At 50.7% G+C, this 22,721-nt stretch overlaps 1 protein-coding gene across 5 annotated transcripts in view; it reads right to left on the minus strand.

Moving 5' to 3' along the window:
* The window catches only part of LOC133754351 (katanin-interacting protein-like), a 113,792-nt gene that overhangs the window by 82,313 nt on the left and 8,758 nt on the right, over positions 1–22,721 (minus strand). For 4 of the 5 annotated variants that reach the window (XM_062184831.1, XM_062184828.1, XM_062184830.1 and 1 more), the window contains exon 2: positions 9,257–9,312. The exons of the other annotated variant lie outside the window; for it this stretch is intronic. In XM_062184831.1, the coding sequence (XP_062040815.1) occupies positions 9,257–9,312 (56 nt within the window). The remainder of the gene's footprint in view (positions 1–9,256; positions 9,313–22,721) is intronic. 5 annotated transcript variants of the gene reach the window in all.

Raw genomic sequence — 22,721 nt, forward strand, 5'->3', positions numbered from 1 at the left:
ACTTGTTCCGTATTTCTTCCCCAGAGTGTTTTTTTGGCGAGGAGGGAGGAAGCAAAAGGAGACATTTTAAAGGCAATTTCGGGCCCAAGATCTCAGGATAGAGGCAACTTTGATGATGCTACGTTGAAGGCACGCAGCTTATCCACAGCAGACTTGGGAAGGGGAAGCTGTCAACATTCTCTCTTTCCGGCCGCAAACTGCAGCTCTCTGATGTTTTTTTTTTTTTTTTTCCTAGAGTTTAATCTCACGCAGGAAGCTAAGCTGATATCAGGAAGGTTTTAGACGTGTCAATCTCCTTCCTGGCATTTTATCAGAAACTGATTCTCCTTGCTTTCCGAGGCACGCGGCTAGGCCTGGCCATTGTTAACCCTGGGTCTGGGCACCACGTTTGCAGACACACCTGCAGCTCCCAACCGGATTACATCTGGGCCACGGATTCAGAGGCAAGGGAACGGCAAGGAAAGCCGGCCATTCTTCCGACAGAGGAAGGGGCAGGCACGCCCGCCCAGGCCTCATCCTGCGCTGACTTCTCCTCCCCTTCGGACTTTGAAGGGATTAGTAAGCAGGCTACTAGCTCCCAGCACGAGGGTACTTCACAACGTTCAGGGAAAATGGAATGAAAAGCTAAGTCTGCTTTAGCCCCCCAAATTTTGAAATCTGCAAGCTGTTTATTCCTGATCCACAGGTTGCATGAACTTTCTGAAGACCTCCCTGTAAACACAGATTTCTAAGTATGTGGCATCATGATGTGGGCGTTGTGGGGCAGCAGGTGGAGCCACTCTCTGTGACAACCCCATACCAGAGTGCCAGTGAGAGACCTGGCTACTCGGCTTCTGATCCAGCTCCCTGCTAGGGCGCCTGGAAGAAAGCAGATGATGACGCGAGTGCTTTAGTGCCTGCCACTCACATGGGAGACCAGCCTGGAATTCCTGGAGCCTGGCTTCAGCCTGGCCCCAGCCTAGCCCAGTCCCAGCTATTGCCATCATTTGGGGAATGAACTGGTGGATGAAAGATATCTCTCTCTCTCTCTCTGTCATTCTGTCTTTCAAATAATTAATACATATTAAAATACATATTTGGTACCAAAATAAACTCATCTTTTTTATAATAGCCACTGTTCTAAATTTCAAAAAAAAAATTTTTCATTTTATTTGAAAGGCATAGAGACAAAGAGAAACCAACAGAGAGAGAGATCTTCCATCCTCTAGTTCATTCCCTAAATGCATTTGGTCAGGCCAAAGCCAGGAGCCAGAAACTGCATCTGGATCTCTCACATTGGACTCATCTACTTGAGCAAACACCTGCTGCCTCCCAGGGTGTGCAGTAGCAGGAAGCTGGAACTGGAGGAGCCAGGTCTGTCACCAGGCCCTCTGATATGGTACACGTGCATCTCAAGTGGTCTTAACACTGTGGCACATGCCTTCCCCTTAGCATTGTTTGAAGCACTTCACATGTTGAACCATCTTCTGCCGCTTTCCCGGGCAGCTGGGTTGGATGTGTGGCAGCTGGGGTTAGAACCAGTGCTCTGATATGAGATGCTGGTATCATAACCCACTGCACCACAAGACTGGCCACAACACATGGGAACTCCTCGAACCCTTTCCACAACCCTGTGATGCAGGTTCTATGCTCTCTCTCCCTTACAGCGGGGTGAAGTTGAGTCACACGAGTGTAACTCACTTGCCTGAGTGACACAGCCAGCCCAGGAATCCGGGCTGTTTGGTTCCAAGGTCCACAGGCTCCAATACTCTGCTCCACGGCTTTTAACCTTCCGTGGGACTGATCCGCCCCGCATAAATCAGAAGCTGTCAGTGTCACCAGTGGCCCCGCTCTCGGAGCTCTCAAAGCCAGAGATCAAGACCCGCAAAAGCAGGAAGACCAAGGATGACGCGTTCGCGACTGGGAAAGCATTTGGCAACTGGATCTGAAGTGGCGTTGGCTCTTTGCTGCCCAGAAGGATGAACTAATTCTGGGAAAAGCACAGACTTTGGAATGTCAACTGTCATAGCAGGCTCTTGTAATACAGCCTCATCAGCATGCATTTTCTTAAAAAAAAAAAAAAAATGTGTTAAACAAAGCACTTGAGATCTGCAAATTCGGAAAGGGCAGCTCCTGACTCCTCAGAAGGCTTTAGTTGCGAGAACCCTGAGGACGCAACTGAGGAAAAGGAAGAAAGAGGAGGGAGAAGTCAGAAGTCTGGTTTGCTTGCTGGAGAGTGAAGTTGGAAACGTACACCAAGAGTCGCCACGCTTGGGGCCTCCTGCCATCAGCCAAGACAGGTGCTGGGAGCACCTGAGGTGACTTCCAGGACCCTGAGGGCACCGCTCTCCTCCCACCTTCTTGGAGATGAGGAGACTAGGGAACTGTAGGGGTGGCCACTGAATGGTTCCCAGGAGGGGACGGCTAAAACGGTCGGTCGGACTTGAATCTGGCCAGCTCTTTGTAGGGTAGCCTGGATCAAAACTCTGCCCCTCTTACGCATCATTAGGAGACGAACTGGAAACATCTGTTTAAATCCAGCCCATAACCTTTGATCCAATAATTCCACTTTTAAGAACTTAACCTTTGGCTATTCCTGCAAATGCACAAAGATATCTGCTTTAGAATATTCTTTAAAGTATTCTTGTAGTAGCAAAAGACCATTAACAGCTTAGATAGTCATTAAGCGGGAACCAGTAATACATTTATGCAATTGTTTAGTACAAAGTCTGATCCGAATAGACATGACATGCACTTGGTTAGCCTTTATTTCTCTCACTTAGTGTGAATATTCATATTTTGCTGTACATATCTTAGTATATTTGATGTTTATTTTTTATCTCCTTGAAAGGCAATGAGAAAGAAACACAGAGAGAAAAAGAGTGTGTGCTCTTCTATCTGCTGATTCACTCCCCAGTCTGCTCTTCCATCTGCTGACTCACAGGCCGAAGCCAGGAGTTCAGAACTCCATCTGGGTCTCCCACAGAGCTGACAGGGACCCAGCTACTTGAGCCATCCCCTACTGCCTCCCAGGGTGTGCATTAGCAGGAAGCTGGATTGAAAGCCGAGTAGCCAGGACTTGAAACAGACACCCCAATGTGGAATGTGGGCACACCAAGCAAGAGCTCAGCCCACTGCACCACAAGGCCAGCCCCTGTATTAGTGTATTTGATCATAAGGTGCTTCTCCAGGTCCTTCTGGGATAAGGCTACTTTCTGAAAATTAAATCTGCTTGGTTCCAAATAAAGGAGCATGATCCTGTACATGCACAAGGGAGTGCTATGTAGCCATGGAAAGATCTGCCCGCATGGCCCACCAGGGAGTGCTCTCCAAGGCGTGTCCAGGAACAAAACAACGTGTGCCACATGCCACATAGTGGTGAGCGGGGGAGGCTGTGAATGGGTGGGCACAGGAGACAGACTACATGCTCTGTACAGTTGCAGAGCTGTGCAGTATGTCTGGAAGGACACAGAAACTGACCACAGAGAAGAATTGAGGGCTGAGGCACTGCACGCCCCCAGATCCTTCTGACCAGACTCTGGCCTCGGAGCTGGGCTTCCAGAGAAGAATCGGCCCCGCTCAGAGAAGAGCGTCAAGACGGCAACAAGGTACAGAGACTCAGAGCAGCGCCCAGGTTTGTTCATGGGGGTGCTTGGCGGGGACAGACACGGCTGTCCACATAACCTGATCCCCAGAGAGCACCTTGGTCCTGGTCCCCCACCTCTGTGGTGGTCCTGAGACCCCCAACTCCTTTGCTTGGGAAAAATGAAATTAGTCACTAGTCTTCTACCAAGTCTGCTAAAAGCAGGGAGTCTGCGCGTCTGTGTGTGTGTGTGTACACACCTGTGCGTGCAGGCAAGGGGAAGCCTTAACCTCTCCTAAGTGGATGAGGTTAATAATTTTGTAGAAGAGTGGGCTGTCCACAGCATTTTGAGGAATTTCCAATAAACTGTACAAGATGACAGGCGATCACCGCTCGGAGTGGTTAAGGATGGCGGCCCTGGAGCTGGCCTGCTTGGCCCACTTGCCTGGGGACACACAGCCAGGAAGTGGAGGGGCTATGTTCAGCCTGAAGTGCGCCTGGAGCGGGCGGGTAGGGAGGCACCCCTCTTGGGATATGCAGTGGTGCCTGGGAAGTGCCTGCTGTTCTCTGCTAAGTGTTAGATGCTCTACGTTAGGTAATTCAGAGTCGCAGGGGCTTCTGTGGCCTGTGCAGCCCGCTGTCCCCTGTCCGTGAGCACCACTGCGGCCTGCGCACCAGCATGGATCCTGGCGGGATGAATTAGATAATGAATAAGATTTCTTCCTCCTCTGTGATTTCATTTGTTTTCTTTCCCGCTCTCTCTCCTCTCTCTCTTTTCCTAAAAACACTGTATGATAAATTTACTTCCTAATGATTTTTGATCAAACTACAATGACCACAATTTCAAAATCATTAATAATTCATGAGCAAGGACCATAAACACTATACAATATCCACAGGCAGGAACCATGAATACTTGCTAAGAGATGAGGCGGAGAATATTTTAAGCAGCTGAGCTGGAAGTACCTGTGGACTCCACGCCAACCATCAGAACTCCATTTTTCAGCAAGGACCATAACTCCCCCATTGCTTCAATTCAGTCCACCTCTTCCAGGAAGTCTTCCCTCCCTCCTCTGGCACTACCTGGGATTTTCCCTGATCTTTCTTTGATTTGTGCCTACTGGCATCTGAGAGGGACGAGGCAGGGAGGCACACCTGGGGCCGGGCAGGGCGTGTATGGTCAACAGCTGACCAAGAGCGAGGGCTACATAATACATGGAAAAGCACTGGTTGCATGTGCACTTTGGAACCTCTTGGAAGGGATGAAAAAACCCTGCTGCCCGAGTTACAGCCCCACAGATTTGGACTTAGCTGCCTTGCAAAGGGGCCTGGCCACTGGGACAGGCAATGCCACTGTGGAATTCCAACGTGAGCTTGTGACCTCAGCACAGGCCTCTTCACTGTATACCTGTTTCCTACGAAGCAGGCATGTGCCACAGGGCAGGGAGGGCAACCCGCCCCATCTACAGGGGGCAGCCAGGGGCAGGTGTTTGGTGCAATTAAGATGCCACTTAGGATGCCCACATCCCACATCAGAGTGCCTGCTTCAAGTCCTGGCTCTACTTCCCACCCATTTTCCTGTTAATGTGTCCCTTGGGAGATAGCAGATGACGGCTCAAGTAGACTCTGCCACCCAAGTGGAAGACCCAGATTGAGTTCCAGGCTCCTGACCATGGCTGGCCCAGCCCTGGCTTTTGTGGGCAATTCGGGGAGTGAGCCAGTAGATAGAAGCTCTCCACGTCTCTCTGCCTTTCAAATAAAGTAAATTTTAAAACAAAGTTTAAAGAGGGTAGCCTTACGAATGACAGTCATCCATGTGGCCATATGGGAATAAGGACTCAGTGTGGCAACCCCCAATTTTCCAAACAAGCCAGAAGTATGCAGCTTTATACAAATCTCCCAACATTTAAATACAAACATCTAATTTTTAAAAATTATAGGATTAGGCCGGCGCCGCGGCTCAATAGGCTAATCCTCCGCCTTGCGGCGCCGGCACACCGGGTTCTAGTCCCGGTCGGGGCACCGGATTCTGTCCCGGTTGCCCCTCTTCCAGGCCAGCTCTCTGCTTGGCCCGGGAGTGCAGTGGAGGATGGCCCAAGTCCTTGGGTCCTGCACCCCATGGGAGACCAGGAGAAGCACCTGGCTCCTGCCATCGGATCAGCGCGGTGCGCCGGCCGCAGCGCGCTAGCCGCGGCGGCCATTGGAGGGTGAACCAACGGCAAAGGAAGACCTTTCTCTCTGTCTCTCTCTCTCACTGTCCACTCTGCCTGTCAAAAATACAAAAAAAAAAAAATTATAGGATTATATAGGATACAGGTTAGAAACAAATCCTCGGGCTGAATTTGATCTGGCAGTCTTTCTTTCTCTTTTCTTGCTTCTCTTCTCCTTTTTTTTTAAGATTTTATTTATTTATTTGAGAGGTAGAGTTACAGATAGTGAGAGGAAGAGACAGAGAGAAAGGTCTTTCTCCCGCTGGTTCACTCCCCAGATGGCCGCAATGGCTGGAGCTGCGCAATTCCGAAGCCAGGAGCTAGGAGCTTCTTTCCAGTCTCCCATGTGGGTGCAGGGGCCCAAGCACTTGGGCCATCTTCTGCCGCTTTCCCAGGCCATAGCAGACAGCTGGATTGGAAGAGGAGCAGACGGGACTAGAACTGGTGCCCCTATGGTATGCCGGTGCCGCAGGTGGAGGATTAACCTACTGCACCACAGCACCGGACTGCATGTCTCTTCTCTTTTTTTAAAGATTTATTTGAAACGTAGAGTGACAGAGAAAGGAAAATATCTTCTGGCTATTGGTTCAGTCCCCAAATGGGCACAACAGCCAGAGCTGGGCTAGGCCAGAGCCAAGAGCCTAGAACTCCATTCAGGTCTCCCATGTGGGTGGCAGGGGCCCAAACCCTTGGCTCATCCTCTGCTGCTTTCCCAGGCACATTAGCAGGGAGCTGGAGCAGAAGCAGAGCAGCTGGGACTCGAACTGGCACTCCAATATGGGATGCCATTGTCCCAAGCAGTGGCTTCACCCACTGCACTACGGTGCTGGGCCTCGGCAAGGTCTTTAGAGCAGACTCCCACCCTCCCTGCACTGTGGGTCAGGCCTCAGCCCCGCAGAGAAGCACCCAATCCTGCCCCAGGCTAGAACCAGCACACTCACCTGCCAGAGAATGGGCCGGCCCAGCCCACAGAACCTCATCTCCCAGGAAACACAAGGCGTGGTGTGTCCCCAGCTGGCTGTTCCAACCCTCTCTGGGAGAGACAGTCTGCCTCCTCCCTTGCTTTTTACGTGACACAGCTTGATCTACACCTGGCATCCTGCAGAAGGCGTGTCGTGCCAAAAAGCCCAGATGCCAAGACGAGAGGGGAGGTGCGGGTGGCAAAGGCCTGCTACCATCTCTCGGCTGAGAGGGCTGGCAGCTCGCTATTGGCTTTTCTCTTTTGTTTCTCTAACCCAACAAAAGCCAACAAAAGAGACAGAGCAAGTGCATCCTCTTTTCCAGAGGGCTTGAAACCGCTTTAAGTACCTTCCAAGGTTAGACCTGGGTAGAGTTACAAGCAGCCTCCGTTTTCCCTTACTTTGAGCACTTTTCAGAAGACTGATGTGAAATGCTCTCTGGTGACCAGGATAGCAACAATTAGGGGAGTCCTGTTACAAGGAGGGCGGGGGGAGGGGGAGGGATATCCCGGGTTGGGGGAGAAGAAAAAGCATCTCAGTGAGTTCCCTCCTGCCCTGCTTCTTGGTGTCCCAGCGAATTTCTGGACGCAGATGAACAGGCTGCTGCTGTTCAAGGGCCCAAGGCCCAGGCAGGCCTGCGCGATTCGCTCTGGCTTGGGGGCTGGTCTGTGCCTCTGGCCTGTGTTCACTCCTATGCTAGCTTCTCGGCCTGAGAGTCCCCGGGAAGGGCTCTGCAGGAAGTCAGATACCTGCTTCTGCCTCCAGGAAGGCAGACCTTCCCACAAGGGACTGGGAGAGTCTACTCTGGCCCAGCCTCTGGATTGTCCACTTGGGCCACTATTTGGATCTTTCCAGCAGCATTAAAGTTCCAAAATGATCTCCCTGCCCTCAACCTGCATTGGCTGTTCTGGCTACAGTCAAGAAAGGAGACAACAGGAGGGCGAGAGTCACTGCCAAGGGCACCAGGCACTTCGCAGTCCAACCCCGAGGTCCCTCCCCAGAGCTGCCTGGGAGGCAATGGCGAGGAAAGCGGAACCAAGAGATAGAAAGAGAAGGAACAAGTCTTGCTGCCACCTTTGCCTTGTCAATCACTGGGAAGAGGTCACTGCACAATGAAAACGGTATGTGGATGTGGATGAATTTCAGGTCTGGTGGGTGGACATTTATGATGGGCCACTAAGGCTCAAATTCACACCCCCAGTAGCCTGGGACTTTTTGAAAGGGCCCTTTGGGGACGGCGCTGTGGCACAGCAGCTGAAGCCACCACCTGCAGTGCTGGCATCCCGTATGTGCGCTGGTTCGAGTCCCAGCTGCTCCACTTCCAACCCAGTTCTCTGCTTATGGCCTGAGAAAGCAGTGGAAGATGGCCCAAGTCCTTGGGCCCCTGCACCCACATGGGAGACCCGGAGGAAACTCCTGGTTCCTGGCTTTGGATAAGCACAGCTTCAGCTGTTGGAGCCATCTGGGGAGTGAACCGAGATGGAAGACCTCTCTCTCTCTCCCCTCCCCCCAACCCTCTCTCTCTTTCTCTCTGCCTCTCTGTAACTCTGCCTTTCAAATAAATAAATCTTTACAAAAAAAAAAAAAGGCACTTTAACAACCTGTGGGTCCTGACTCTTAACGCTCAGCTCAGTGGCATCCGACTTTGACCACGCTGTTTCCTTGGCCTGGAAAACTCCCCTTTGAGGGGCAGCCTACACACCCCTGTTTCTGTCAGCCTTGCTTGACATTGCTGGCAGAGCGCAGTGCCCGGATTTGTGCATCCTTCCGTGATGGCACTTCTCACACTGATTCTAACCATCCTGCTACACCTCTCCTCCAACTCCAGCCCTTAGTTCCAGTCCCCAGGGGGCCTGGCCCCGGAGCAGGCATACTCAGCGGGCGAGGTTTCAAGAATGGCCACTACATTCTGTCCTCTTTCCCATCAGGAGAGGAGGCCTGCTTCCCCAGCCCTTGCATCAGGGCTGACCTTGCAATGTGAAGCTTAGCTAAGCAGCCAGAGGTGACACTGTGCCAGCCACGGGCCTGGGCCTCAGAAGCGGCTGCCGCCCTCAGTACACCTCTGAAACACGGCCATGTGGCTACCCCTGGCCAGCTTGCTGCAGGATGAGAGAACACGTGCAGGGGCACGGAGGCACCCCAACTGACAGTCGGTCAAGTGCATGTGCGTGGGTGAGCTGCAGCTGAGCTCTGCAGAGCCAGACTTCCAGGAGGACCAGCCAGGGAAACCCAAAGTGCTGACGCACAGAACTGGAAGCCATGTTCCGTGGCTGTTGTTTTAAGTCACTACAAATTGGGAGTGGTTTCTCACAGAGGCGAAGCTTACTGAGACACTCAGTGAGAGATTGTTAGGACAAGCGACACTAGGTTGGTAAGCTATCTACTACCATCAGGTCTGGGATTCCAACTCGTGACTCAAGGGACAAAAAGAGTGGGAGACCCAGGAATATCTGCTCACCACCCTGCTCCCCTGGGTGCTTTCAAACGGGGTGCCGCCCACCAGCCCTCACCAGGGACTCATTTACCTTCTTTTTCTTCTGGGAGCAGGACCGGCCTCTCTCAGCCTTTCGCAGGCTCTGACCTGTAGCGGTTCAAAAGCAGAACCAGAGATGAAGACTGTGCGGCCACCGTTAGTTTATGATCATGAAAGCTTTTTATTTGCAAACTGAATAGACGAGACCAATCATAATCAAATGATTTTAAGAAAATGCAGCCTATTATTATAATGGGGAAATGGCACACTCTGGAAATGGGCCATCAGCAGGGAAAGTGGTAATTCGCACACTCATGTGATTCGACTATAATGAACCAACCTGCAGCCCTTTAATCTGGAACATCATCTGCACTCGGAAAGGGCCCACGGACTGTAGTTTTCCCAGCTGAATTACGTTTCTATTAAATTGTTTGGAATTACACAAAACGCCTTCCGCAAAAATGCCTTCCACCATGTGCATACACATAACCTTTGATGAGTGCGTACGGAGGCGCTGCCCCGCCTCCGTGCTGGTGCGGGCGCGAATGAGCGGTCGTCACTGGCAGTCTGCGTAATGGGCAATTTCTGAGACAATTGGTGCCTTTCTCGGAAAACTCAGAAGACTAACATTTGAAGGTAGCGAGCATAAATTCAATGGCCAGATATCATCATGTTTAAATAGGCTGTTCCCAATGCAGTTTTCCCAACTGTTACGGAGGGGTCCATTATACACAGGATTCCTGGGTGGAAAATTGATGGCCAGCCTTGGTTTTAAAATACGACACAAGAGTCACTTGCTTGTCATCAGTGCATCTCCCAAACTGCCACACCATGTGTCCCGCCGGGTCAGCGCACTCAGAAGGCAGAGACAGCTTAATGAGAGTCAACAGGTAGGGACCAAGACCCAAGGCAGATGTTCATCTCTGGATGTGGTCACTTACAGGGGGCTACATATGAGCGAGGGGCAAGGCGAAGGCATGGCTTATGACCAAGCTCAAGGGATGAGCGTTCTCCAAGAGACCCAAGGATGGGCCTCTAGAAATGGCCAAACTCTGGAGCCGAATTAGAAAAGGATTCAAAAGGGGCCAACATTGTGGCACAGCAAGTAAAGCTGCCGCCTGCAGTGCTGGCATCTCATATGGGTGTTGGTTTGAGTCCTTGCTGCTCCACTTCCCCTCCAGCTCCCTGTTAATGCGCCTAGGAAAGCAGCAGAAGATGGTCCAAGTCCTCAGGTCCCTGCACCCATATGGGAGGCACCCATGAAGTTTCTGGCTCTTGGTTTTGGCCTGGACCAGCCTTGGCCATTGAGGCCATTTGGGGAGTGAACCAGTGAATGCAAGATCTCTCTCTGTAACTCTGACTTTCAAATAAATAAATAAATAAATAAACAAACCTTAAAAGAAAAAGATTCAGAAAAGATGCAGCTGGAGAATTTAGAAAGCATGAGGTAAACAGTATGATGGTGTGGTAGACACCTGTTGGGTTATCTGCTCAGCTCCTAGTGACAATGTAAACAGACCTCTTCTCTCGCCCTCGACTCCCTAGACACAGGATGGGGTCTCCTGGGCAGCTATCCCTGTGTGTGAGCCCACACTCCAAACCTGACCCAAATGCAGCTGATCAGAATCCCAGCCCAGGAATTTGGACTTGGTTCTGAGAGAGAGAGAGAGAGAGAGAGAGAGAGAGAGGCAGGGCAGGCTCGTGGGGAATTTTGATGCTGTGAGCAGCCACTGGCCTCCCGCCTCGGGGCAGATTAGCAGAGAAGGCCAGGATGCTGGCACAGAACGGGGTCATCTGAAACGGATGGCATGCCTGCCTTTGTGTCTCACAGCACCCACTGGAAACTATTTTCTCTCTGTATGCATTTTCTTTTCTCTTAAGACAAAGAGCCTAGGATCTGGGGAGGAAAAGAGCCCAGGAGGACGTGCCATGGTGGTGGGGGAGTTTGTATATGGGGACGGTGTACATGGGGGCGCTCTGAACATTCTGTTCCATTTTGCTGAAAGTTCTAAAACACAGTCCATCAATTAAGTACACACACACATACACACACACAAAACAGAAATAAATAAATTTTTTTAAAAAAGAGGCCAGGATTTAGGGCCCAGAAGATCTGGTAGTTGTATTTGATCATGACCTACCAACGCCTGCTGCTCATGGGCAGGAGCTAGTATGGCCAGCTCCCAGAACCCCCTGGCTACACCTGCTCTGGCTGTCAGCCCCAGGATTCCGAGGGGGTCCTCAGGCTAGCCATATATAGGCCATACGATGCAGAGCCAGGAGCCAGAGATAGGCCTGAGCTGGCAGAGACAAAGTGGGCTGGAGGCCAGGGTGGCTAGTGGCCCAGAGAGTTCCAGCAGTGCTGAGGGGCAAGCAAGACACCGGCAGGGCCCAGAGCAAGGGCAGAGAGTGGGAAGGACACAGCCAGTCCAAGCAAGAACGTGGCCACGCCTGCAGTCTGGCCGATGCCCTTGCTTTCCTGATCACACCAGCTCCAAGGAATACAGTCCTGGACGAAGCTGACTCCCTGTGGGACCTTGGATAAGTCACAGGATCTTGTAGGGCCATAGATTCCTCCTATTTTCTTTTTCAAATGAGAGTTGGGCTGAATCATCTCTAGGTTTGCTTTTCATCTCTAAAATTCTATTACACCAATAAAGAACAGTAAAAAAAAAATTAAGGTGGTCCATAAAAACAAAATATTACTACAAAGAACACAGAGCTTAACTACTGAAATTTGAACGCAAATCTCTCCACTGGAGTTCATTAGAAGCTTCTTTACTCATGAAATTGGAAAATAATTCGCTTACTTTCCAATGAAGATAATTCGCTCTAATTATGAGCATTTGTTACCTAACCACCCTGGAAGACAGGTTGGCCCAGTCCCCACACCCCTGAGCCTCTCTGCTCCAGGTAGCTAGACGCTGCATCCAGGTTACACTACGCCTGTCTGTTGCACTTAGCTTCTTTGAGTATCTTCCTACCTTCTATCTCATTTATTCTCACAACAGTTCAGGCAGGGAAGTGGAAGAAGGTGACATTAATATCAATATATGCCGCTTGCAAAATTAAGGGGTGTTCCTCTGCATTTTGCAAGGTGACCTGCCTGCTTGGGCTGGGAAGCAATAAATAAGATCGAATGTAAATGATACGTGCGTACTATACTTTCTAGAATAGATGTATGCCTGCAGGAAAAGAGAACGAACAAAATAAAGTGACTGCATGGAATCTTTGTAAATATAATCCTATTCTCCCACGTACGGTTTTAGAAGGGTTTTATCTGCACTCAGAATTTCCTTTCAATGGTCCCAAGACTGTGATGCGTCAGTTTTACATTCTGTAGATACAGGTAATAAGCACTGCTTCCATTTAGAGGGGAGTCACATCGTCCTCGGAGGACTTTCAGAAGTCATCAGGCGAGGGAAAAATCAGTGTCAAAATTACCTTTGAAAAAGAGCCTTCACCTCCCGAAAAGTACAGCCTTCGGGATACAGCTTTTTATAGCCATTGCTGTGATGAATGTGCATGTGTAATTTTGGTGCATATGGAAATGTATAGTACATGATAGAAATACATATGCAAGCTATAATTTTATGGTATTCTTAATTAAACTATTCATACTGTAACTACTCCATCTTCCCTCTTCGGGTGGGAGGAGAGTGATGAGGGTGCAGGCAAGGGCCCAGCACCAAGTTCACAGAAGTTGAATGCCTGGCGGATGCAGCTTCAACATACTGGGCACCTACTCTGCGGCCAGCACCTATGCAGAGGCATCATCTCCTGCGTCTTTACCACCACTCCTTTAGACCAGCACTCAGCACACTTATTCTGTAAAGGACTGGATAGAAAATATTCTTGACTGTGAAGGCTATAAGGATATAAGGTCTCTGATGCAACTCCTCAGCTCTGCCACCAGAGCCCAAAAGCAGCCACAGGCAACATGTAAACAAACGGGTGTGGCTGTGTTCTAATACAACTTCACTTATAAGAGCAAGCAGCAAATCAGATGTGGCCCAAGGGCTGTGGCTGGCCGATTCTTGTTTTAGATGCACAGCTCTGTTCTCATGGGTACAAAGCAAAGAGGGAGAGAATCAAGCTGAGGGCCAGTGATTGAACTGCTTGTAGAAGGTCACAGAAATGCAGATTCAGGGCTCAGCATGCGGCTAACTGCCATCATTACCATCATTATGTTAGCCTCATCACCACCTCCAGCATCACCACCACCGCCATCACCATGGGAGTTCACTTTTAGTCTGGATCTACAGTGGGCCAGGCACCCGGGCTCCAGGCTGAGCAATACATCAACTCATTGACTCCCCACAGCTACCCTGTGAAACAGGCACTCTTCTCTATTCTACTTGTCAGAGGCACACAGTGAGTCCAAAGAGTTCAGGACACTTACCCGGTGTCACACAGCTGGCAAGCGGAGGAGCTTCCCTTTCCATCTGGGCAATTCGGCCTGAGCCTGCACTGCGAACCACCACAGACTAGACTTCTCTCAGCCTGGTCCTGAGACCAGTGCAAGAACGAAGTCAGTCGCAACAGTTCACGGGGAGAGGGAGCCCGTGGGAAGGAACTCTGCTGTGCTGCACCTTTTGACTGTGCTTTGATTCCCCGAGCAGTTAATAAGGGGGGTTGAGGAAAATGACTCCCCAGCGGAGTTGGGGTTCCCTTCCAGCCAGATGGTGCCCTGAGGAGCCCTAGAAGACAGCAAGGTGCCCGCCGGCGCCAAGGCTCAACAGGCTAATCCTCCGCCTTGCGGCACACCGGGTTCTAGTCCCGATCGGGGCGCTGGATTCTGTCCCGGTTGCCCCTCTTTCTGTCCAGCTCTCTGCTGTGGCCAGGGAGTGCAGTGGAGGGTGGCTCAAGTGCTTGGGCCCTGCACCTGCATGGGAGACCAGGAGAAGCACCTGGCTCCTGCCATCGGATCAGCGCGGTGCGCTGGCCGCAGCGCGCCAGCCGCGGCGGCCATTGGAGGGTGAGCCAACGGCAAAGGAAGACCTTTCTCTCTGTCTCTCTCTCACTGTCCACTCTGCCTGTCAAAAATAAAATAAAATAAAAATAAAGAAGACAGCAAGGTGCCTGCAAAGCCAAATGCGGAGAGGTGGGCTTGACATTACACACTGGCTCCCACCGTGGCAGCAAAGGCTGGACTTGGGAGAACAAAGGTGGCTCAGAGGAAATCCTATAGGCAAAGAAAGCCTAGGCTGGAACCTTCCGGTCACAAAGAACATGCTTCTCTCCAGTGGGGTGACAATGCTGCCACTGGGTTACCAAAACGCGAGGCAACTTAGTCCTTTTGTTGGCCACATTGGAGGGCTCCTGCTGCACTCACCTGATATATCTATGAAACTTAATTTACATGACACACATCCCATGGAGGGACTGCTTTCTCTCACCTAGATGGATTGGTAAAAATCCAGAGATTTGCCAGTATATTCTTGGCAAGGTCTGGTGGAGCACAAAATGGCCCAGCCCTGTGGAGGGTATCTTGGCAACACTGTCAAAAGCACAAATGCATTTTCCCTTTGAGCCAGCTAAATTGCTACCAGGAATGTGCTGTGAAGAAACACCTCCACAAACGGGAAGACGCACATGCACAAGGTGTTCACGGCAGCATAATTTGCAATAGCAAAGACAGAAAAAACCAGAAATCCATCCCCGTAGGGAACTGCTGAATAAATATGGTGAATCCACACAATGGCATGGGAGCTCGTGAAGCTGGAAGAAAAACCAAGCAAGCTCCTTATAGTCTACCACATATAAATCCTTAAGAGATGGCCATATTTTAAATGAAGAAAAGAGGGGGCCAGAAAGTATATGGGGCATGTACCTCTTTTCCAAGAAACCGGGTGAGGAAGAATATATACTCGTATTGATTTTATTTGTATAAACAATTACCCGGGAAGTGACTTCTCCATGTAGACTTTAATATAATTTAAATTTTTGAATGACTTATTTGGATCTATTTCCTATTCCATAAACTCAAACTTAAAATATTACACAGCCAAAAGCTGATGCTATGGTTTGGATAAGGTTTGAGCATCCTTCCCTTCCCCAAGTTCATGGTTCCCAGGGTGGCAGCACTGGATGATGGTGTAGATCTTTGGGAGCTGGAGCCTAGTAGAAAATCCTTAGGGCAACTGGGAGTATGCTATAAAAAGGGGTTCAGGTGTTTCTCATGGAATTCTGGCTGGTGTTCCCAGCCCCACGTGGGCTCCTAATTCCTCTCTTGCCACATGATTCACCTACACACACCTGCCTCTAAAATTTGCCAAAGGGCACAATAGAGGGTGGGTGTCCTCACCAGAGCCTGCACCATGCTGCTTAGACCACCAAAACTGTGACCTAACTAAACCTCTTTTCTCTATAAAGTTAGCATGCCCCAGGTGTTCTGTTACAGTGATGAAAAACTCTAATACAGCTGAACTCAATTTAAAAAAAAAGATAATAAGAGGTGCTGTAGACCCCAGAGCGGGTGGGCAGCCTGGCACAGGGAAATGGAGTGGCTTCCCTGAACCCCAGGACACTGCAGCTTGCCAGAAAGAGAAAACCTTATTTTTGGAGGACAAATTGCCTTCTTTTAAGAGATCAATCTATAATGTGTGAGAGATAAGAACAAAATGATGGCAAAATACAGTTTCTGGAAATTGAAACAACCGTTTCTTCGCTAAGCCAATCTGCTACTGGTGAGGGTCATGTTCTTACGAAATGGCTGGAAAAGATGAAAAAGGAAAAAAGGAACAAAGACAAAGGGCAAAAAAAAAAGTCAAGATCTGTCCAAATGGGCTTTCTGGAAATCGTGATTTCACCTGGGTCAGGTTTCATGATTGCTTCGTGTGCACCTGCCACTGCAGGGTCCTTTCCTGGGTCACAGCTCCTGGGCTTTCCTACCTGTTTGTGGCAACAACAAAGCCACAAGGCTCGGAGAGGCAAAGCAACTTGCTCAAGGTTACAGAGCAAGGAACGGGAAGAACACGGGTTTACCCTGTGCTCAGGACACTCACTACACCCTGCTTCCTGTCTGCACACCAAGTTCATGAACAAAAGCAGCCCTGGACCCACTGCCCTTACTACCCGCACCCTAGCACGTCCTCAGCTCCAGCCCAACTTCCTGCAAGCTCCCTGAAACTAAGATTCTGGCACTTACTGAGACTCACGTCTGTAGCCGCCAGACAGAAGTGGCAGGGTGGGAACAGGACTGCCTGGAGAGGAGGCAGCTGCCCACCCTATCCAGGGAATAACTGGTTAGTTTCAGCTGCCAGCTTCCCCCCTGACAAAACAGACTTGGTCTTGGTGAATTCAATTTTTCTTAATAAATTGTAAATCCAGTCTTCTGAGAAAGCTTCTAATGTTATTTATTTGCTTAGATAATTATTTATTTAAATGGCAGAGTGACAGAGAGAGAGAGAGAGAGAGAGAGAAGGAGAGATAGAAAGGAAGAGAGGGATCTTCCATGTGCTGGTTCACTACCCAAATGTCCACAACAGCCAGGCTGGATCAGACTGAAGCCAGAAGCCTGGAACTCCACCTGGATCTCATGTGTGAATGGCAGGGGCTCAAGCACTTGGCCATCTTCTCCTGCTTCCCTGGACATTAGTAGGGAGCTAGACAGGAAGTGAAGCAATCAGGACTTGAACTGTGGACCATATGGGATGTCAGCGTCACAGGTGGCGGCTTAACCCACTGTGTCCCAACGTTGGTAGAGGCTTCTCATGTTTAATGTGGACAAGTAATTAAAAAAAAATTTAAAGCTCAACAAATAGGCTTCTCATTTTCAATCTAGTAGGCAATTAAGACAAAAGATTAGAAAATATCCCACTTTTCAAAACCATGACAGCCGGCCCTCGATATCTGCAGGTTCTGCATCCACTGATTTAACGAACCTTGGGCTGAAAATACTGATGGGGCTGATGCTTGGCATAGCAGTTAGGATGCTCACCTCCCACACTGGATTGACAGGTTTCAGTCTTGGCTCCAGCTACTGATCCAGTTTCCTGCTAATGTACACCCTGGAAGGCAGCAGATGATGGCCTGAATACTTGGGTTCTCTACCACCCACATGGCAGAGGCTGGAGTTCCTGGCTCCTGGCTTCAGCCTGGCATTTGGGGAGTGAACCAGTGGATGAACAATCTATATCTGTCTCTCTGTCTCCTAAATTAAATGAAAATAAATGTTAAAATATGCAGATGAAAACTACATCTGTACTGAACATACGGCCTTTCTTTCTAGTCTTGGTATTAACCACTATTCACACAGCATCTACACGTAGGAGGTAATGGAAGTCGCCTGCAGGTGATTTAAAGCGTAGGAGATGTGTTTAGGTGGTCTGCTAGCACAGCACCAGGGTATATAAGGCACTTGGCCATCCTTGAATTCTGGCATAGGGAAGGGGGAAGCCTTAGCACCAGTCCCCCATGGATAACAGGAAATGACTAATTTTTTATGTTTATTTTATTTTCATCTAGGCACAATGAGGAAGTCAGATGGACAAAAACAATCTTAGATCTTCCATCCGCTGGTTCACTCGCCAAATGTCCACAACATCCAGGGCCGGGACAGGCCAAGCCAGGATCCAGGAACTCCATCTGGGTCTCCCATGTAGAAGGCAGGGGCCCCAGTACTTGGACCACCACCTGCTGCCTCCCAGGATGCATTAACAGGAAGCTGGATAGGAAGCAGACTAGCTGGGACTTGAATCGGACACTCCAATATGGGACGCAGGTGTTGGAGGCAGCGGCTTATCCCTCTTCCCCACAACTCCGGGAATAACTGTATTTATTAAACCTGGATGCCCTGGGCCTCTTCTGAGGGCACCTCCTTAACCTCCTTAAGGCCATCCCATGAAAAGAACAGAAGTCTGCTGGACAGAGGGCAGGGCTGTTGGAACACTGGCTCTGCCGCACAACCTTTCCCTTCACTGCCGACGTGCGCCTCCCGGCTGGTTCCAAGCCCAAATTTCCATTCTTTCTGCTGAAAGCCTGAAACAATATCCCTGTCACTCGGCCGGCGCCGTGGCTCAACAGGCTAATCCTCCGCCTTGCGGCGCCGGCACACCGGGTTCTAGTCCCGGTCGGGGCACCGATCCTGTCCCGGTTGCCCCTCTTCCAGGCCAGCTCTCTGCTTGGCCCGGGAGTGCAGTGGAGGATGGCCCAAGTGTTTGGGCCCTGCACCCCATGGGAGACCAGGAGAAGCACCTGGCTCCTGCCATCGGAACAGCGCGGTGCGCTGGCTGCAGCGCGCTACCGCGGCGGCCATTAGAGGGTGAACCAACGGCAAAAAGGAAGACCTTTCTCTCTGTCTCTCTCTCTCTCTCACTGTCCACTCTGCCTGTCACTCTTCCTTTGCATTTTTGCTGTAACCAGAATTCCCAGGGCCCGGTTTACTGCCAAATTACCTGAGATAAACAAGTCATGCTAAGATCCTTTTTCCCTTTCCAAACCCAAACAGCAGCTGGCAGCTAGAAACGGTTATTTATAACCTGTGCACCGCGCCTCGCACTTGCTTCGTTGAGGAATGCTTAGCCGGGCATTCTTGGGCCGGCTTCGTAATTGGATGAGAGCCTGGGGAAGACGTCGTGTGGCTGGGGACTCATTCCCTCCTGGGAGTCCTCTAAGACCCAACACTGGAGTCTGCTGTCTGGGTTAAGACAGCGCATGTCAAACACTTAGAACAGGGCTCTACGTAGTGCAGGTGCTCAGCTGCTCATCCCCTCCTCCAGAAACGACCATCAGAGGCTCTCCGTGAGTTCTAGGCAACTTGGGCTCCCAAATATATCCTGAGGGTGTCCATTCTCCCACTCTCCAAGCCCCCAGAATCCCTCCTTGGAATTTTTCACTGGGCATCTAGTAGGTCTCCAGCAGCCATAGCACAGTAAGACCATACCACTTGCTGGCTTGACTCTCCAACGCTTCCCTCTGTGAACACCCACACAGCTTGCCCTGGCTGCCCAGGCTCAGCATGGCCTGGCCCAGGGCACAATCCAGACTTCTCCTCTCCTTCCTCGAGGGCACGCTCCTGCAGCCCCACCTGCCCATCTTCGGCCCCTTCCACCCAAGATTCCTCCCCGCCTCCCGGCCCTGGCCTTCTCCTTTCCCTTGTTCAGGAGCCCTCGCTTCCCTCGGTCTCAGCAATCAGATCCAAGCTAGAGGGACTCGGTTCCTTGCAGCGAACTCGTCCTTCCGACTTGCATCTTCTGCACAGCACTTATCTGATCTCTTTCCTATTAATGTGTCTGTGGTCTGTCTCCCCCACTAAATATCAGCGCTACAAAATCGGAGGCAGCTGCCTGAATTTATCATCACTGAATGGCCCACACCCGGAAGAGTGCTTGGACAGGTGCAGGCACGAATGGGTGAATGGTGGGGTTTCTGAACGGACGCTGCGGAAAGGGCCGGGGGGCGGGCCTAGGAGCTGCAACAGAGACTGCATGCTCTCTCACGGTGTGCCCTCCTGCCCCTTTCCCCCTGCTCCCTCTGGGATGTGGAAACAAAATATGACAGAGGAAGTCTAATACCCCCTTGGAGATAATTGGAAAGTATTGATTTCTTTCTGTTTGAAACGGTAAAGATAAGTAAATGTCACACTTCTGTAATCGAGTCAGTGGCTTGTGGGACAACTGCTTCCCAGGCGGAAATGTATTTCCGTCTGCTTCTGTATCCATCACACAAGCACCTAAACCCATGCCTGCGCCGCGCTCCAAACCAGCCCCGTCCACCCACCCCAGCTCCCCACAGGATACAAGTGAGGACTGTGGGTTTGTGAAAATGGGTGTGGATGAGGGGCTTCATGAAAAACTCACGTTCTCCATTAGGTCCATTTCCTCACAAGCTTTCTGTAGCCCCCATGTGTACACAGATACAAATTAAAGTGCCTTTTTGCCCCCCCACCACAGTGATCTGTCAAACTGCCTTGAGTAATATGGGATATAGTCATGAGCTCTCCCAGAATCCTAAGGGAAAAGATGTGCTCCTGCCCCGCCGATGTTCACTGTGTGCCTACTGAGCGCCAGTACCCCTCCAAGGGCTTCAGACAGATGATGTCCTGTGATCCTTACAGCCGCCCATAGGAGGCTCCTTTTGACAACCTCCACTTGCAGTGGAAGGGCCTAGACATTGAGAGAGGGCGTGACTGACCCCTGAGGCCACAGAGCTGGGCAGAGGAGTCAGAATGCAAACCATCCACAAGCTCCACCCTTTCCTCTCCAGCACCAGGAGGGCTAGGGCTGGGCAGCAAGCCCACGGAGAGAGGGAGAGAAGGATCAACTCATCTGCTGTCCTGGTTTTTCAGTTTCCTTCCTCAGGCCTAAAAATGAAACTTCCATGTGCAGGGAAGCCAGGGGCAGAGCCTTGCACAGCACAGGCCCCTGGTGGGGGGGTTGGGGGGGGGGAGAACAGCGTGGAAGGCACTAGACTGAAACTGATCAGGGCCTTGTGTCCACAGCCCAGGCTGCCCATGGGCAGCTACTCAACTCCCCTGGGCCTGAGCCTCTGCATCTGCCACATGACAGTGTTCAGACTTGCTCCAAAGTCCCTTACTGACTGAATCCAGCCCACACACATCTGTCTGGTCTCCATGTCAAAAAAAAAAAAATTAATTTTTTCAGCCAACATTTAAAACTTGGACTATCTCACATTTTAAAATCTGGAGATCTGGATTTTCTTGAAAAATCAAAAGATCTGGCAGTGCAAGGCCTGCCTTCCTGCCTGGCACCCGTCACAGGGAACCGAGAGTGGCAGCCCACCAGCTGGCATGGTGCTCTCTGATTCCCAAACCTAGCTCTTCTGGTTGTCTCCCTGCCACCAAAGTCAAGTCCAGGGTGCCATTTACCAGCAAGTCTGAGAGGTGCCCCCCAAAGAGAAGATGAAAGTGAAGATCCATGTGTCCACATCTTCAGCACAAATGAGTCCCACCATCACTGTCACCATCACCACCATCACTGTCACCATCATCACCACCACCACCATCACCATCATCACTATCATTGTCACCATCACCATTATCACTACTATTACCACCATCACCATCGCTATCACTATTATCACTACCATCACCATCACCGTTATCACCACCATCACCACAGCTAACACTAACTGTGCCAGGCCCAAACCTAAGGGCTTTGTATCTATTGACACATTTCATGCTCTAATTACACATGAAAAAAATGGAAGAGGCCACATGCTTCAAGAAATGAGCAGACAACAGATTTCTTTATGAGACTGAATAATATTCCTAGATATGCGAAGTATATTAGGTGTTGGAAGAAAACCAACAGAAGCAGCATAATGACATTAACCCTGCTATGGCTGTCATTCATATACAACCTGGCCCTGCAGGCCTCTACGTTGTGATTGTGATCCCTGCAGGGGTCTTCAGGGTTCTGAGAGACCTTGGGGGCCCCAGAATGGGAGCCTGACCATAACTATCAAGTCCTTTACAGGGTGAAGACCAAAATCCAGGAGGCAGGAACACAATTTGGGTCTCCCATGGGGGTGGCAGGGACCCAAGTGCTTGAGCCACCGCCTGCTGTCTCCCAGAGTATGCGACAGCAGGAAGCTGGGATCAAACCAAGGTACGCTAATATGGGACATGGGTGTGTTCCTACATCTAGGTAGCCTGGGCCTGTTAGAAGAGGGAACACACAGAGAATGCATGGCAAGTGCAGAGAGTTTAGCAAAGCGCTGTAGTCTCTGCAGGTGGGCAATTTCCTGCCAGATTGCATTCACCCACAGCTTTCCCATCTCTGAAGATGATTAAGTCTGGGAATCCATCAGCTAAGGGTGGTCAAGGTCACAGCGGGTTCCAAAGTGAGGCAGGAGCTGGGAGTGAAAGTTAACTTCACGGGGACTGGAAACAGGGGGAGGGTAAGAATTCCCCCTGGAAAGTAGGGGGAGAGGCTGTGGGTTCAGTAAAGGCAGCTGGGCCAGACTGTGGTACTAGGACAGGTTCCAAGTATTCAAAGGACAGTATCTAGGGGACCCCGGTTGTCCACTGGAAACAAAGGGAGCAGCAAAGGTCTCCAGAAGCGTGGGCCCTTTTTTAAATTTATTTTTATTTATTTATTTATTTTTTGACAGGCAGAGTGGACAGTGAGAGAGAGAGACAGAGAGAAAGTCTTCCTTTTCCGTTGGTTCACCCCCCAATGGCCGCTGCGGCCAGCGCACCGCGCTGATCCGAAGCCAGGAGCCAGGTGCTTCTCCTGGTCTCCTATGTGGGTGCAGGGCCCAAGCACGTGGGCCATCCTCCACTGCACTCCCGGGCCACAACAGAGAGCTGGACTGGAAGAGGGGCAACCGGGACAGAATCCAGCGCCCTGACCAGGACTAGAACCCGGGGTGCCGGCGCCGCAGGTGGAGGATTAACCTATTGAGCCACAGGGCTGGCCAGCATGGGCCTTTTTTCTGTGTGCTGTCATGAGCCTGGCTAGCCAGGTGCTAGGGGACCAGCTGGTACAGCCCTTTCCTGGCTACCATGTCGACCCAGTAAACACGTGCCAGGCTGTGTGCCAGATGTCGGG

The sequence above is a fragment of the Lepus europaeus genome (assembly GCF_033115175.1).
Source record: "Lepus europaeus isolate LE1 chromosome 21 unlocalized genomic scaffold, mLepTim1.pri SUPER_21_unloc_7, whole genome shotgun sequence".
Classification (NCBI taxonomy): Eukaryota; Metazoa; Chordata; class Mammalia; order Lagomorpha; family Leporidae; genus Lepus; species Lepus europaeus.